The 16,176-nt window shown below is 40.4% G+C and overlaps 1 protein-coding gene across 2 annotated transcripts in view; it reads left to right on the forward strand.

Moving 5' to 3' along the window:
* The first annotated feature begins 12,734 nt into the window (after positions 1–12,734).
* The window catches only part of ITGB8 (integrin subunit beta 8), a 95,483-nt gene continuing 92,041 nt past the window's right edge, over positions 12,735–16,176 (forward strand). The window contains exon 1 of one of the 2 annotated variants that reach the window (XM_040260632.1): positions 12,735–12,963. In XM_040260632.1, coding sequence (XP_040116566.1) covers positions 12,837–12,963 — 127 coding nt within the window. In that variant the 5' untranslated portion in view covers positions 12,735–12,836. The remainder of the gene's footprint in view (positions 12,964–16,176) is intronic. The other variant, XM_040260633.1, reaches the window with a different exon arrangement.

Consider the following 16,176-nt stretch of genomic DNA (forward strand, 5'->3'; position numbering starts at 1 on the left):
ATTTCCTCTAATTTCAGGAACAAGACAAAGATGCCCACTCTAGCCACTTTTATTCAACATAGTTTTGGAAGTTCTAGCCACAGTAATCAGATAATTAAAAAAAAAGAAAAAGAAAGAAATGGAATCCAAATTGGAAAAGAAGAAGTAAAACTATCACTGCTGGCAGATGACATGATAATAAACACAGAAAATCCCAAAGATTCTTCCAGAAAACTACTAGAACTCATTAATTAATTCAGTAAAGTTTTAGGATACAAAAGTAACATACAGAAACTGGTTACATTTCTATATACTAATAACAAAAATCAGAAAGAGAAATTAAGGAAACAATCCCATTTACCACTGCATCAAAAAGAATAAAATAGTGAGGAATAAACATACCTAAGGATGCAAGAACCCTGTACATAGATAACCCTGTATGTGAGACAGAAAAAGAGACACAGATGTATAGAACAGGCTTTTGGACTCTGTGGGAGAGGGAAAGGGTGGGATGATTTGGGAGAATGGCATTGAAACATGTATAATATCATATATGAAACCAATCACCAATCCAGGTTCGATACATGATACTGGATGCTTGGAGCTGGTGCACTGGGACGACCCAGAAGAATGGTTCGGGGAGGGAGGAAGGAGGGGGGTTCAGGATGGGGAACACGTCTATACCTGTGGTGGATTCATGTTGATGTATGGCAAAACCAATACAATATTGTAAAGTAATTAACCTCCAATTAAAATAAATAAATTTATTATTTTAAAAAAGAAAACTAAAAGACACTGATGAAAGAAATTGAAGGTGACACAATCAGATGGAAAGATATGCTACGTTCTTGGATTGGAAGAAACAATATTGTTAAAATAACTATACTACCCAAAACAATCCACAGATTCAACACAATCCCTATCAAATTACCAATGGCATTTTCACAGAACTGGAACAAAAAATCTTAAAATTTGTATGGAAACACAAAGAACCCCAAATAGTCAAAGCAATCTTGCATTTAGATTTGTATGTTAGAAGGAAAACTCTCATAGCACTGTGGGGATGAGATGGCTGGGAGTTCAAGAGAAAGATGAGAAAAGCCTGAACTAAGGCAGCAATAAAGGAATTACACAGGAAGGAAAAGACTGCAGAAACTTCACTAAAGGTGGGATTAATAAAATTTGCTAACTAATGGAAGACAGGGGTTATACAGCATATATCTCTGAGAGAACAGTAATACCTAGGGCATGCGTAAAACATATGATACTCTGCTGCTTTAGCTTTGAAAAGGGTTCTTTTAGTAAGTGAAAAACAGTTTGCATTTTGTTGTTGTTGTGATTTATATCATATTGAAATGTGCATCTTTATAAAAAAACCTTTATTTATGAATCTTTAGGAGGCAAATTTTCCAGATAGAAATTAATGTTTCAGATATTTTATCTCCAGGGGATCTTCCCGACCCAGGGATTGAAGCTTGCCTTGTCTCCTGCATTGCAGGCAGATTCTTTACCATCTGAGCCAGAGTTTATTCAGTTCAGTTGCTCAGTCGTGTCCAGCTCTTTGCACCCCCATGGACCATAGCACGCCAGGCCTCCCTGTCCATCACCAACTCCCGGAGTTTACCCAAACTCATGTCCATTCAGTTGGCGATTCCATCCAACTATCTCATCCTCTGTCGTCCCCTTCTCCTCCTGCCTTCAATCTTTGCCAGCATCAGGGTCTTTTCAAATGAGTCAACTCTTTGCCAGATTTTATTACACGTTGTCAACTAATTGCAAGAAAATTTGAGCCAATTTACCATTCTAACATTAATGAGTTCCTATTTCAACCTTCTGAAAGTGAAGTCGCTCAGTCGTGTCCAACTCTTTGTGACCCCGTGGACTGTAGCCCACCAGGCTCCTCTGTCCATGGGATTCTCCAGGCAAGAGTACTGGAGTGGGTTGCCATTTCCTTCTCCAGGGGATCTTCCCAACCCAGGGATCAAACCCAGGTCTCCTGCATTGCAGGCAGACACTTTAACTTCTGAGCCACCAGGGAAGCCCATTTCAACCTTCTACTGTTAGACTAAGTATTGTCATTTAAAAATTCTTTGAGTATTTCATGGGTAAAAATGGCATCTGTTTTTTCATTAATAATTTTTGGATAACAGATAACCCCGAACCTTCCCCCATGTTTTTAAGCATTGTATTCCCTATCCTTAAAACATATGCTGATGCTTTTTTGCATATATGTCTATTGTAGACTACATATTTTCTTATCCATTTGTATGAACAGATTCTGTGTTAAGTATTTTTACCCTTTTTTGAAATATTTATAGACACCTAAGTTTTAAAGAATCATCATCACATTTGTTGATTTGTTCTTTTCAAATCACTATTTTTACATTTAGAGAGAACTTTTGGTACCAATGCCAGAAAAAAAATATATATATGTATGAATATATTGTCTTAAAAGTTTTACACTAAGCTCTTTAATCCATCATGAATGCATTTTGGTATAAAGTAAGTTTCTAGTATAAAATAGGTAAGCAACAGGATATATTCTACAGCACATGGAAATTTAGCCATTATTTTATAATAACTTTTTTTTTTTTGAAATTCACTCAGTCATGTCCGACTCTTTGTGACTCCATGGACTATACAGTCCATGGAATTCTCCAGGCCAGAATACTGGAGTGAGTAGCCTTTTTCTTCTCCAGGGTATCTTCCCAACCCAGGGATTCAACCCAGGTCTCCTGCATCGCAGGCAGTAGAGTTTAATACATAAAATATTGAATCACTATGGTGTACCCTTGAAACTAATATAATACTGTAAATCAACTATACTTAAATAAAAAAAGAAAGAAAAGGCTTGGTTTCAGATGGAAAAATTAAAATTAAAAAATGCAATGTTTACAAATCCATGTTGGTTTTTTCAAAATAACTCACAATTCAGTTCAGTTCAGTTGCTCAGTCGTGTCCGACTCTTTGCGACCCCATGAATCGCAGCATGCAAGGCCTCCCTGTCCATCACCATCTCCCGGAGTCCACTCAGACTCACATCCATCAAGTCAGTGATGCCATCCACCCATCTCATCCTCGGTCATCCCCTTCTCCTCCTGCCCCCAATCCCTCCCAACATCAGAGTCTTTTCCAATGAGTCAACTCTTCGCATGAGGTGGCCAAAGTACTAGAGCTTCAGCTTTAGCACAATTGTCCCAACACTATTTATTTTTTATTCTCTCTGCATTGATATTCCAAGCAGACTTTGTGTTATATTACATTATCATGGATATTAGATCCTATTTCTAAGCTATTCTATTTACCAACTCAGTCATCTTTTTTTAATTTTTGCATATCACTTCCAAATCAGGTTCTAATATCTTCGAGAAAAGGAACTGGGTTTTACTAATGCTTGTATTTTCCATAGGCCCTATCACTTTACATGTAGTAAATGTTCAATGAATATTAACATATTTATTACATAAATGTTTAAATTGAATATCCTGCATGCAATTTGCAAAGAATTTCCTCACCACTGTAAAAGGCTACATTCTTCAAGGTGAAACATGAAGTAATTTTGAAATTGGAGAAGGGGGATGAAAATGGAAGCATTCCAAGTTTTAAAATGCCATGTGACTTTGATTAGAATAATTTAAATTTTGTAGTGACTTCATTCTCCAGAGGCAATGTGATCATGAGAAAATACTGAGAGAGAGAATTTTAGTAGTGGGCTTACTCTGAATTACCAAAGCTCAGAAAAGCTTTAAGCTGTGTAATGATGTGCAAATCAGTCCACATACCATTGTGGCTCAACAGATGAACTATGTCAATGGTGAAATGTTGTCTTTACAATGTCTGCTGATACCTTTATTTGGGAGAACCAGCTGTGAATCCTTAACATTGCTTTACATTTAGAGTATTGAGCAGTAAAGCAATAAGATTTAAAACATATATTCATTTCTCCTCCTGACTGCATTTGAGTTTAAACGTGCTAAATGTTAAATAAAATCAGTATTAAGTATGTTGTCCCTGTCATGTACAAATATGTCTTTCACACAGTTATTATATCAAATTGTACAGGATGACTTCAGGCTGAAAAGATTGCGAAACAATCTGTTTGATTAAGAAGACATTAAACTAGACCATCATAAAGAATGCTAGGATTACAAACTTCTATATAAAGACATGCTCACTACATCTATTAATGTGGGTAAAAAATTGTATAGTTCCAGAAAAGGAAAGTTATGTATTCAGAAAAACCAAAGATATTTGATGTTATTTTTATGACAATATGCAAGTCTTGAAATAAGAATTTATGTATTTTCAATGTTGTTTACATTGTAAAATTAAAACAACCTAAATTACCATTACAAAAACTCTTGGGATAATATGTGATGGGTTCTAACATGTTTCATCCCCCTTTGATTCTCTTTTTAGAGTAGTTTTAGGTTCCCAGCAAAACTGAATGACAAAGTACAGAGGGTTCCCTTTTGCTCCATACCCTCCCATATTTTGCTTCCCCAACTACAGACATTCCATTTCACAGCAGTACAACAGATGAACCTACATTGACATACCAGTATCACCCGAAGTCCAAGGTTTACATTAGAGTTCACTCTTGCTGTATTTTACATGGAAAGTACAATGACATACATCCACCACCGTAGCATTATACAAAGAAGTTTCACTGCTCTAATAATCTCCCATGTTCCATTAATTTACCCTTCCCTCCCCTTTTAACCTGGCAACCATCTTTTTGCCTGTCTCCATACTTCCGCTTTTTCCAAAGCATATTGTATGGTTGGAATCATAGAGTATGTAGCCTTTTCACATTGCCTTCTTTTATTCAAGAAGATGCATTTAAGGTTTCCTCATGTATTTTCATGGCTTGATAACTCAGTTCTTTTTAGTGCTGAATAATATTTCATCATCTGTATATACATTGTGTATTTATCCATTCATCTGAAGGATATTCTGGTTGCTTCTGACTTTTAACAACTAAATAAAGCTGCTATAAATGTCCCATGTGCAGGTTTTTTTGTGTGGAGATAAGTTTCCAACTCCTTTTGATAAATAGCAAAGGATTTCTTTGGAAGGAATGACCCTAAAGCTGAAACTCCAGTACTTTGGCCACCTCAGGTGAAGAGTTGACTCATTGGAAAAGACTTTGAGGCTGGGAGGGATTGGGGGCAGAAGAAGAAGGGGATGACCGAGGATGAGATGGCTGGATGGCATCACTGACTCGATGAACGCGAGTCTGAGTGAACTCCGGGAGTTGGTGATGGACAGGGAGGCCTGGTGTGCTGCGATTCATGGGGTTGCAAAGAGTCGGACACAACTGAGCGACTGAACTGAACTGAACTGAACTGAACTGAACTGAAAGAGTACAAGTGATGGATAATGTGAGCAGGGTGTAGTTTTATAAGATATCACCAAACTGTTCCAAAATGGCTTTGCCATTTTGCATCCCCACCAGTAGTGAATGAGGGTTTCTGTTGCTCTACAGCCTTATAAGCATTTGGTGTTGCCAGTGTCTTAGATTTGGAACATTTCAATAGAAGTGTAATGATACCTGGTTTTCATTTTCAATTTTGATAGCTATTTTAATTTCATCAGTGCTTAAATGAATAAATTCAGTCTCAGGGAAATTAAATAATTTGCCCAAGATTCTACAGCTACTAAGTAGCAGATTAAAAATCATTTTTTAACAGATTCCAAAGCCCTTGTGCTTTTTATTCTGCAGGTTGCCTGTTAGCTAGACAAGAATAAAATTCAAATTCACACATGGAGAATACCACAGAGTAGTTTCCAGACTGATTATTACTTGTTTTAGTTTAGGTTCCTCCAGAAGAGGACGCTGAGATAAGGAAATATCAGGGAACAGTGGAGAAAGGAAGGAGGGAAAGGCAGTGAATGAAGGATGTTTGAATACACTTATCTCTATGGGTAACTGCAGCTTAGTCCTACAGGCAATCTAGGGAAACAGTGCTCTGCTGCTGCTGCTGCTGCTGCTAAGTCACTTCAGTCGTGTCCAGCTCTGTGCGAAGCCATAGACGGCAGCCCACCAGGCTCAGTGCTCAGTATTACTCAAAATACAGTGTGTGACAGTACCAGTGTTTGAACACATCCAGGAAAATTTACATATATAAAGTAAAAGTAATAACTTAGAAACTTTGATAACAACTTGACCTTTTTGTAACATCCATTTTTCTAATAATTCATTTTACTTTTTTCCAGTCCATGATAGACTGAAAATAAAAAACTGGTTCCAAAATCGTTTGAGAAGCACTAATATGGAACACAGGGCCCAGTGTGACTCCTTTCAAGAAACAAGGGAGCTGGGGTATTTACGTCTCACTTCCCATCAGGTCAGCCCTTGAGACAGTGTTCAGAAGTGCCCATTTCCCAGCACTTCTGGTTGGGTGGAATGAAGTGAAATGCCTGTGGTGGCACATGAATGTCATTAACAATGGGGTCTGCTACAAACTTCGTCAATAAAAAATTTCACAAAGCTAATAAATTATTAAAACATCACATCTCTATAATCATCCTGAAAATGAATTAAAGGCTAAATATGCTTTAATTTGCTACATGCTACATAGAGAAAAATAATAGGAAGCTAGAATTTGACTATGCATAGATAAAATATTTCATTCAAAAGCACCCATGAAAATAAACAATACTGCCAACCAAAGCATTGGTTATGGGTAGAGTAGCTAAATTATACCCATACCATGAACAAAATCCAACTGTAGTGTAAAGGAGTAGTCCATGGAATTCAGGCTATGTGAGTAATGAGTATTTGTCACTTTACAGGGCTTCCTTCATCAACCTAAGATAATTTTGTTATCAGCTTGTTGAAATATTTTATTTTCCACTAAGGAAGCCTAAGGCAAGAGTTCTTTCTTCCTTCTCTCCACTCTCAGAAAGCCAGAGGACTGGCATGTGAATAAAGACCTCAAAAATTAGATATTCTCAACCAGGATTCTGAACCTTGAGCAAGTGGTCCAAAGATGAAAGGATGAAAACAAAGCATTCTTATTTTTTGGATACTTAACTGCTACTACTTACACCTTCCCTGGTTTCTGGCCTTATTTAATCCTAGGCTATCAGCCTTCTGCTGATTCTGTGAGCTCTCAATTTCCTTGCAATAATTTCCTTTTTTTAACTTATGACAGTCTGACTCTCTTACTTGAAACCAAAAGTCATCACTGATATGAGGTGGTGGTGAAGAGTCATAGCTCTGACTCATGCCGGCTCAGTAATTCTCTTGAAGAAGTGAAATCAGTTTCTTCACCAAGTTGTTTTTTAGTTTCCACATTTCTACAATTGTTTTAGTTCAGCAGTGTTCTTTACGTAAAATTAGTCTGTGAGATATTCCCTGAATAAAGGATTCTTCCTCTGGAGAATCTATTTGCATATTGGCCTATTTAGTGATAGTTGCTCAGTTATGTCTGACTCTGCCACCCTAGGGACTGTAGCCTGCCAGGCTCCTTTGTCCATGGAATTCTCCAGGCAAAAATACTGGAGTGGGTAGCCATTCCTTCTCCAGTGTTTTTTCCTGAGGCAGGAATCGAACCTGGGTCTCCTAAATTGCTGACAGATTCTTTACCATCTGAGCCACCAGGGAAGCCTATTTAAGTTCCTGAACATGTTTCCAGCAGAGGATTTAAATTTAACGCAGCATCTCTTTAAACTCAATAATGGGAGTCTTAATTCCAAAAATATTAACATCTCATACAATTAATATCCATAATATCCAAGGTATTTTCATCCATAAACTACCTTGGAAAGAAACACTGGCTCCAGCAGTTCATTTTTCTTTGTTTTTGCATCTGACACTGGAGTTTATCAATAAGCACACATGAGTCCTTTGAGGAGTCTCTGCATTCATCTATCACGTTCAGTTCAGTTCAGTCGCTCAGTCATGTCTGACTCTTTATGACCCCATGAATCGCAGCACGCCAGGCCTCCCTGTCCATCACCAACTCCCGGAGTTCACTCAGATTCATGTCTATCGAGTCAGTGATGCCATCCAGCCATCTCATCCTTGGTCGTCCCCTTCTCCTCCTGCCTCCAATCCCTCCCAGCATCAGTCTTTTCCAATGAGTCAGCTCTTCGCATGAGGTGGCCAAAGTACTGGAGTTTCAGCTTTAGCATCATTCCTTCCAAAGAAATCCCAGGGCTGATCTCCTTCAGAATGGACTGGTTGGATCTCCTTGCAGTCCAAGGGACTCTCAAGAGTCTTCTCCAACACCACAGTTCAAAAGCATCAATTCTTCGGCGCTTAGCCTTCTTTACAGTCCAATTCTCACATCCATTAGGGGCTCTTAAACCACAGTATATAAAGCACTATTTGAGAAGTTAGTAACAATGCATATTGCTGGGCATCACACCACATCTACGAATTCAGTATCTCCTGAAATAGTAAAGAATCACTCTACAGGTGATTATGTTATAGGCAATCTTCAGTTCACAGCATGAGGAACACTACTTTCTGTAACATTTCAGTGAAAAGTACTTCTTGATGGCTTCTATTCTTTATTATTGGAAGAATCTAGAAATCATAGTCACAATAATATATCCCACTGGCTCAATCATTCATCATTCCGAAAAGTTGTAGATGAAACAAGTTCACAGACAACTTGTGAACATGAACTTAAAACCTCTGAATAAAACTTTGAATATCTTTGATCTCGACTTCAGAAAGATACAATATTAAAATGTGAATATGGCTTTGGCTGTAACCATGGGGTCAATGGGCTTCCCCACTGGCTCAGAGGTAAAGAACCCACCTGCAATGCAGGAGCCAGAGGAGACACGAGTTAGATCCCTGGGTTAGGAAGATCCCTGGAGGAGGGCATGGCAACCCACTGCAGTATTCCTGCCTGGAGAATCTTAAGGACAGAGGAGCCTGGTGGGTTACAGTCCGTAAGGTTGCAGAGTCAGACATGACTGAAGCGACTTGGCAGAAGCAGCAATATCCAGTTAAAGGCTGAACACACACTAAAAGGAGCAGTCTCTCAGATGTTTCTCTCACTCCTATTAACTGTCTGCAGCTTATTCATTTCTCACCATAAACTGAGATATCAAGGTTAAAGGAGTAGATTAGAAACTTAATTCATCCAATCTTATGACTTATTACTACTAAAGGATTCTGATTATAGGAAGCCCAAAATGAATAGCTAAAATGTTATTTTTAGACTATATGTGAATTTCATTTGCTTTCATTAACATAAATAATGAAATATCAGCTGTCAGAAATTTCAAAGACACCAGAACATGATAGAAACAAAAATTACTCAGGTCACTATCTTCTGAAATATTTTTTTCTTTGTTAGAATTCTTCAAGTAATATATGAAGAGAACAATACTACATTTATTCACAATAAATACTGTACATTTTTCTTACAGGAAAAAGGTGAGTTGTGGTGACAGTTTTTTGTTGTAAAAAGCAAACTTTGCCCCAAGCGACTAGCTATACTTGGTCTTAGAAAAACTTGCAGTTGATTTGCAAGATTTAGGAGAATTCACTTTTGTCTTTATAGCCCCAAATGTAATTTGTTAGTAAATAGCTTGCAAGGATCACAGTCTTGCAGCTGGAATATTCACTTATTTTGATAACCAGAATTACCACCTCTTCGCAATTGGTGAGTGATGATATATGGAGTTGTGCTTATTCTTCCATGTCTCCATAAAACTGGCATCCTGACATATATTTGCATGAGCTCCATATAACATAATATGAGACTCTTTCCAAAGGGCTTCAAATTTACAACGTTACAGATTTATATGTTTGTTTTATTCCTCTTGCTACACAGTTGTGTTGACTTAGTATATACAGCAGTGACATCTAACAATACAGAGTTTAAAATTTTGTACATACCTTCTCAATTTCACATTCTCATTATTTGCATAAATTTATATCTTATTTAATATGTAACTTCCATTTACATTTCCAGCACTCAGAGTTAGACTTTAAAATGTTATGAAACTTTGGTGTGATAGTCACTCAACAACACAGAGTGTACTTATATTAACACATCCTTACAGAGTTTATGGATTGACCTTTTTGCTTCACTGTAGCACTGAACTGTCTCAAAGGTGGCAGCATTCCTTAGAATTCCAAAGAACTAATCTCTGGAAAATACACTTGCTGCCTCACCGAAGAGTCACTAATCAGAGCTTGAGTATGTTCCTTTTGTGTTCCAATTTCAAATCTCCATCCCCATTCCAGCTGTTTCTCAGGATCTGTCCTTTAGGACCACCAAAAGCAAAACTATAGCTGTTCAAACTTGGAAGTGAGGAAAGAAAAAATGAAGCTGGGCTGAATTTAATTTTATCTATTTAGAGTACATTTCCAATAGTGGAATTATATTTACAAGTATCATTTTTCTTTCAAATTTGGGTCATTCAGTCTCTCAAAAGGACTTGCTTTGTAGATCCAGAGCACTTGTAATTTTCCAACTAGGTTCCTGGCTTGCTTAGCTAACTAATACTGTGGGCCCCAGTGTTCAGTCCACACCTGAAAAGGGGGAGTTTTTAACGTCGTGGTTTATTAACCAGGTACTTTCCATTCACTCAGTTAACAATTAGAAAAGAGAAAGAAAAAAAAAAGAGAGAAAGAGCGAGAAACCCTCCTACTTGTTTTTTTACTCCAAATATGGAGATGGAAACTATTAAACAAATAAGAAGGAGGGAAACTCCCGCATATTTCACCTTGACCTGGCTGGAATGCTCTGATGGCTGTAAGAGGTGGTGCTCTATATAAAAGATCGGGCTGCTAATGGAAAAATAAGAGAGGTCAACTTTACCACAGGGAACCTCTCCTGCCCCTAGAGGAAAAAGAGAACCATCAGACTGTCTCAGATTGGAAACAGCGCCTTGTTTTCAATCAGGGGGACTGGGTTCCCTCCCTCGGCCTAACGTCGTAGTAATGCGACCCAAAGAGGCGCGCGGCTTTCTCGACAGCTGCCGGGCATAACACCGCCTCCCGGCTTGTACCTAAATTTCTGAGCTGTAAACTGGCAGAAAGGTCCTCCCACCTCCTCTCCTTAGCCTCACTCTTCTGCTTCGCCGCCCTTTGTAACTTCTTTGTTCCGTTTATTCGGAAGGTGACGCTTAAGGTCAAAAGATCCATTGTGACTAGCAAAAGCCCAGGGCCACCACGAGACTCTGGGAAGAACAGGGCTGTCCAGCTCAGGGCTGAGGTTCCAAGTAGAGAAGGAGCCGTGAGAAATATCAGCCGCAACTCCGGGTACAGCCCCTGCGGACCGGCCCAACTCTCCAAGGGTTGGGAAGACGCTCGACAATCTTGCGGTGGGGCAAAGGGTGAGCTACTAATTCTGCAAGCAAAATGGGCAGCGCGCACCATCGGAACAGAGGGTGTTGGGGGCAGGGAGAGGCCTCTAGACTCCACTTAGTCTGTGGTAGCGGCCGAGCAGTGAGTATCTCCCAACAAAGGGGCGCGCAGCGTCGGGGTCAGAGGCTGGGACTTTCGCGCAGCTGCCACTCTTGCTGAGCGTGTCTCCGCGCTTGCTAGGCGAGCACTGGGGTGCAAGGATTCCGGGAGGAGGGGGAAAGAGAACCGGCTGTGCGATTCCTGCTGCGCGGCTACGCATCAGGAGCTCTTGTGAACGATGGGAATGGCAACTATCAGAGCCAAGGGAGAGAAAAAGAGCTGGAGTGAGCAAAACAAAGAGCGAGTGTGGGCCGTGGTGACTTCATGCCTCACCAATGTCCCGCCCACGCTGCTCCGAGCTGTTGCTGCCGCCGGAGCCGCTGCCGCTGCGCCTGCGGGCGGCGGGGGCTAGGAGCTCTGTAGCGTGGGGCGGTTTCCTAGCAACTCGCCGCCCTAACGCTCCTAGCTATCCACACTTTGGGAGCCCCAACCCCCCTCACCCCAGACGGGGGCCGGGACAGGACCATTCCTCCCCTCCCCTCGCCAGCTTCGCCTCTCCGGAGTGCACCCCAGAGCGCGACAGCTGTCCGGGCTCCGGACGGCGGCACGCCTGAGCCGCACACTGGGGCCAAGAGAACCAGTTCACTAAGCTCCCGCCCCGTGAAACCAGGCTCCTGCGCCCCCGCGGAACCTCCCCTCCTGAGCTCTCCGTCGGTCGTGCGCTTCACTTCGGGTCAAGCAGGGAGCTGCGATGCCTCGCACTGTGTCCGCCGACGCCGGTGGGGGCTTGTAGAGCCCTCGGGGGCCGCCTCCCCTGGTTGCTGGCACCTCAAGCTTCCTCCCTCGCTAACAAGGACGCTGTCGTTTCGACTTTGCCCGCTGCTCAGCTGACGAGGCTGCAAAGCTGCAACTAACTGAAGTTGGCCTCCCTACCCACCTGTGGAAGAAGCTCGAGCTGATTGATGCGCCATCGACTTTTTTCCCCTTCGGCCTCGCCAACGTCCCCTCCCACAGATGCAGCATCACCCACTGAATGTACATTAGGCTGGTTTTTCCCCCAGCTTCGGGCTTTGTTTGGGTTTGATTGTGTTTGGCTCTTCGCTAAGCTGATTTATGCAGCAGAAGCCCCATCGGCTGGGGAGAGACAAAAGCTCTTTTCTTTGTCCCAGAGCGGGCTGCGGAGCCTTTGCTCGCGTCGCCGCCTCGGGCCATTGGCCGTCAGAGGAGCTGCTTCTCGCGGAGCTCTTGGGACCCGCAAGATTGCCGAGCTGGGAGGGCCGCCGGGGCCCTGAGATGCCGAGCTGTGACCAGGCCGGCGTACCTGCAACGTTTGCTCCAAGCCGCGGGGTCCGCCTGCTGGGCCTGCTGGAAACGTCCTAGCAACACTTGGCACTTCGCGCCGCCGCGGAGCGCGAGCGCGCATCCGGTTAGCAGCCAGGCGGCGGGCGCGGTGTGGTGCGGGCTGCTTTGCATTATGTGCCGCTCGGCCCTGGTTTTTTTTACTGCCACATTTGTCTGCCTGCAAAAGTGCAGGCCAGGTCCTGCCCCATTCCTTCGGGCGGCCTGGATGTTTTCAGTTGTTCTTGGACTGGGCCAAAGTGGTAAGTTGTTTTGTTTTCTTTTGTTTTCTTCCTTTTCTCAAAGGTCTTGGGCTGTCAAGAAGAGCATCCCAGCCAGGTAAGTGGCCGGGTAACAGCCTCCAACTGCGGAGAACTTAAGAAGGGCTGGTGTGTGGCATCATTCTCCATCGCAGGCAGCCCAAGGGAGGCCAGGTGTCAACCAAGCATTTCCTCCCTGGTGTGACGGCAGTAACTACTTGTATCAGGAGACACTATGTGTTGCTCAAGGAGGCAGTAACAGAATGAAAGTTTGGAAAGGTGGTGGATATTTATAGAAGCCAGTTTAGCTGTTCCGCTTCATCTTTGAAGGTGTCCTCCTTGAAGGCATCCTTGAAGATGCTCCCCCATGTTTCTAGCATTTTGGATCCATTACCCACTAGCTTGCATTTGATTCAAGCCTGAGAATCAACTGGTATAATGAGAGTGATGATCCGGTTTTTGAGTCCCTGAAGGAAAAGGATAGCAGCACACGTTTATTCTACCATAGTGCTTAGCCTGAATGAACTGAACACATATGAAGAATATTCCTGTTTTTTCAGCTCAAAAACCAATTCCCAGCTAAGTGATCCCTCAGTGAGATCAATGCCTGAGCCTGAGACTCTGAGACAGAAGCCTAGCGCAAGATTGCCGGCTTTCATTCCAGGCAAGCCACTTTTGTCAGAACGACCTGATTTGGAGAGGATACTTCTTTATAAACGATATCATCTTCATTTTATGAGTCACAAAGAAAAGCTCAAGTCAAATAGTGTATGAAAAGGTGTTTTGGCACTTCTGAATTATATGCAAATTTAAGGTGGTAGTACTGGATTGTTAACAAACAGTAAGACAAAGTTAGTAACAGTAATAATCATGAATTTAGGATGAGTTCTTATTGGCATTAAATATAAGGCAAATATTTATTTTTACCAATGCAGTGATTATTGCCATACTTTTTAGAAAATGTTACTTTATCTGTGTTTGGTCATTGAACTTTTAAATTTTATTAGAGCCTTTCTCTCATCTCTCCTGTTAAAGGAGACTTGTAATTGTTTTGTAGACTAAACTGTTCCTCTGTGCTTTGAGTAGTCAAATTTCTATATGATTAAATAGAAATTAAAACCATCAAGTCATAACCATATAAATAAGAGTCTATAACGGAAAAATGCTATCAATTGGTCACATATATAGCTGTCTGACATTTGTTTCAAAAAATTTACCCAGCTATATGAAATGAGAGCAATTAGAATTAATTTTTAACTTGTGGTTGTTTTTTTGGCTTGTAAATTAATTTTAAATAAGTGAAACTTAAGGCAAAGGGAAATGTAACATCATTAATTGTCTCAAGTGAAATACTCATTTGTTACAAATTTTCCACTGACTATAACTCCATCCTATGTTAATAAGTAACAAAGTATTTTCTGGATTTTGTAAATAGGCACACACATTTGCATTAGTAAAACGATCAAAACTTGTGTCAACAAAGTATATTTTGTCCCCAGTAGGTAGACAAAAGGAAAAGCCATACTTGCCCCCAGATTCTGCTAATAATAGTGAGTTTTTAAAAAAAATATTCATTGTGTTTGTTGATTAGTCAGGTTCTCCTCTAATAGCTGTATTTCTATCCAGTGACTGTAGCTGATTTGAAGCAAATATTATGAATGGGCTCCCTTGCACCTGCAGTTGTAAAAAGGGAATGCTTATCTGAAATCAGAACAAGGCATCCTTTTCCCAGTCTCTGTCAATATACAAAGGTTTCTGATGTATACTGGTTTGCACTACAGTTAAAAACATGCAAAAAATTTAAATTATAGCCAGGACAAGTCAGAAAATTAGAGATCAGCATAAACTGTTGTACTTTTGTGATATAGCTACAAGTCTCAAATTATATGTCTTCACAGTACAAATTAGATGCTTAAAGCAGAATAGAAATTTAGGTATCAGTTACAAAGGAAATCTTGTTCCCCTGCTTGGTAGTTTACACCAAGGAAATGTTGAGGGCAATAAAGTTAAACAACAACAAGCAAAAAACCATCAACTGCACAACTCTGGGTTTAATTTTCAAAGAACTTACAAGTCCCAAATATAATGAATATATAGTGAGCAAGGGGGATGTTATTAGTAAAATCTGAACATTATTCTGATCTAGAAAAAAAAATTATTGGAGTTTGTTTTTCAACTTTCGTTGGTGGAAATTACCGACAATCAGAGAAACAATAACACCATAAAATGGTTAATGAGTAACTGGAAAACACTAAAGAATACCTAATGGTTAATATTTGAAGAGTTAATGTAGGAACACTTCCATTTCTACATTTGTTAGTTTTGAATGGCTAAACATCATTTTAACCTAAATTTTCATTTAACAATATGAGTGAAAAATTTCAGAAATTACCATTTCTTTTTAAAAACTGGTAGCTATTACAATGAAATTTCATCTTCTGTGCATAATCAACTATTCTTTTAACATAAAAATCAACTGGATTACCATTGTTTTGTAAATGTAGTATTATTTTTCCTCAGAACATATTTTATAAAATAAGCCTTTTCAGAATTCTTTGTGCTTACCTAAAGTGAAAGGATATTTAAAAGAACCGATGCTTAAGTTTTAAAACTCCAGTTTTCCAGATTATTTACACAATAAGCATGCAAAGTGCTTCTGTCTTAAAGTAACTGAGATACTTTTTGATAAAAAAAAAGCTTATGCTGTTATGAAAAGGGCTTCCCAGGTGGCTCAGTGGGTAAAGAATCCACCCGCAATGCAGGAGATATAGGCAGACATGAATTCTATCCCCGGGTCAGGAAGACCTGGAGGACGGCATGGCAACCCACTCCAGTATTCTTGCCTGGAGAATCCTATGGACAGAGGAACCTGGTGGGCTGCAGTCCATAGGGTTGCAAAGAGTCAGACACAACTGAAGTGACTGAGCATGTACAAACACACATATACAAAAAGGCAATGTTTGTGCTGTATATTTTCAAATCATATAAGTAGCTGTTACGATTTGGATAATGCCATACAATTTCTGAGCCCTCAAACTTTGTTCACCTATTATCAAATTATCAGAAATTTCACCATTTAATGGATTTCTTTGGATTAAGCATGGTATTGACGTCTGTTTCTTCTAATTTTTAACTTTATATTACGGAAATTTTCAAACAAGCACAAGAAGAAAGAAAGGTGTAAGGAATCACCATAGGTCCATAACCCAGCTTCAT

This window comes from Oryx dammah, unplaced genomic scaffold (genome assembly GCF_014754425.2).
Source record: "Oryx dammah isolate SB20612 unplaced genomic scaffold, SCBI_Odam_1.1 HiC_scaffold_18, whole genome shotgun sequence".
Lineage (NCBI taxonomy): Eukaryota > Metazoa > Chordata > Mammalia > Artiodactyla > Bovidae > Oryx > Oryx dammah.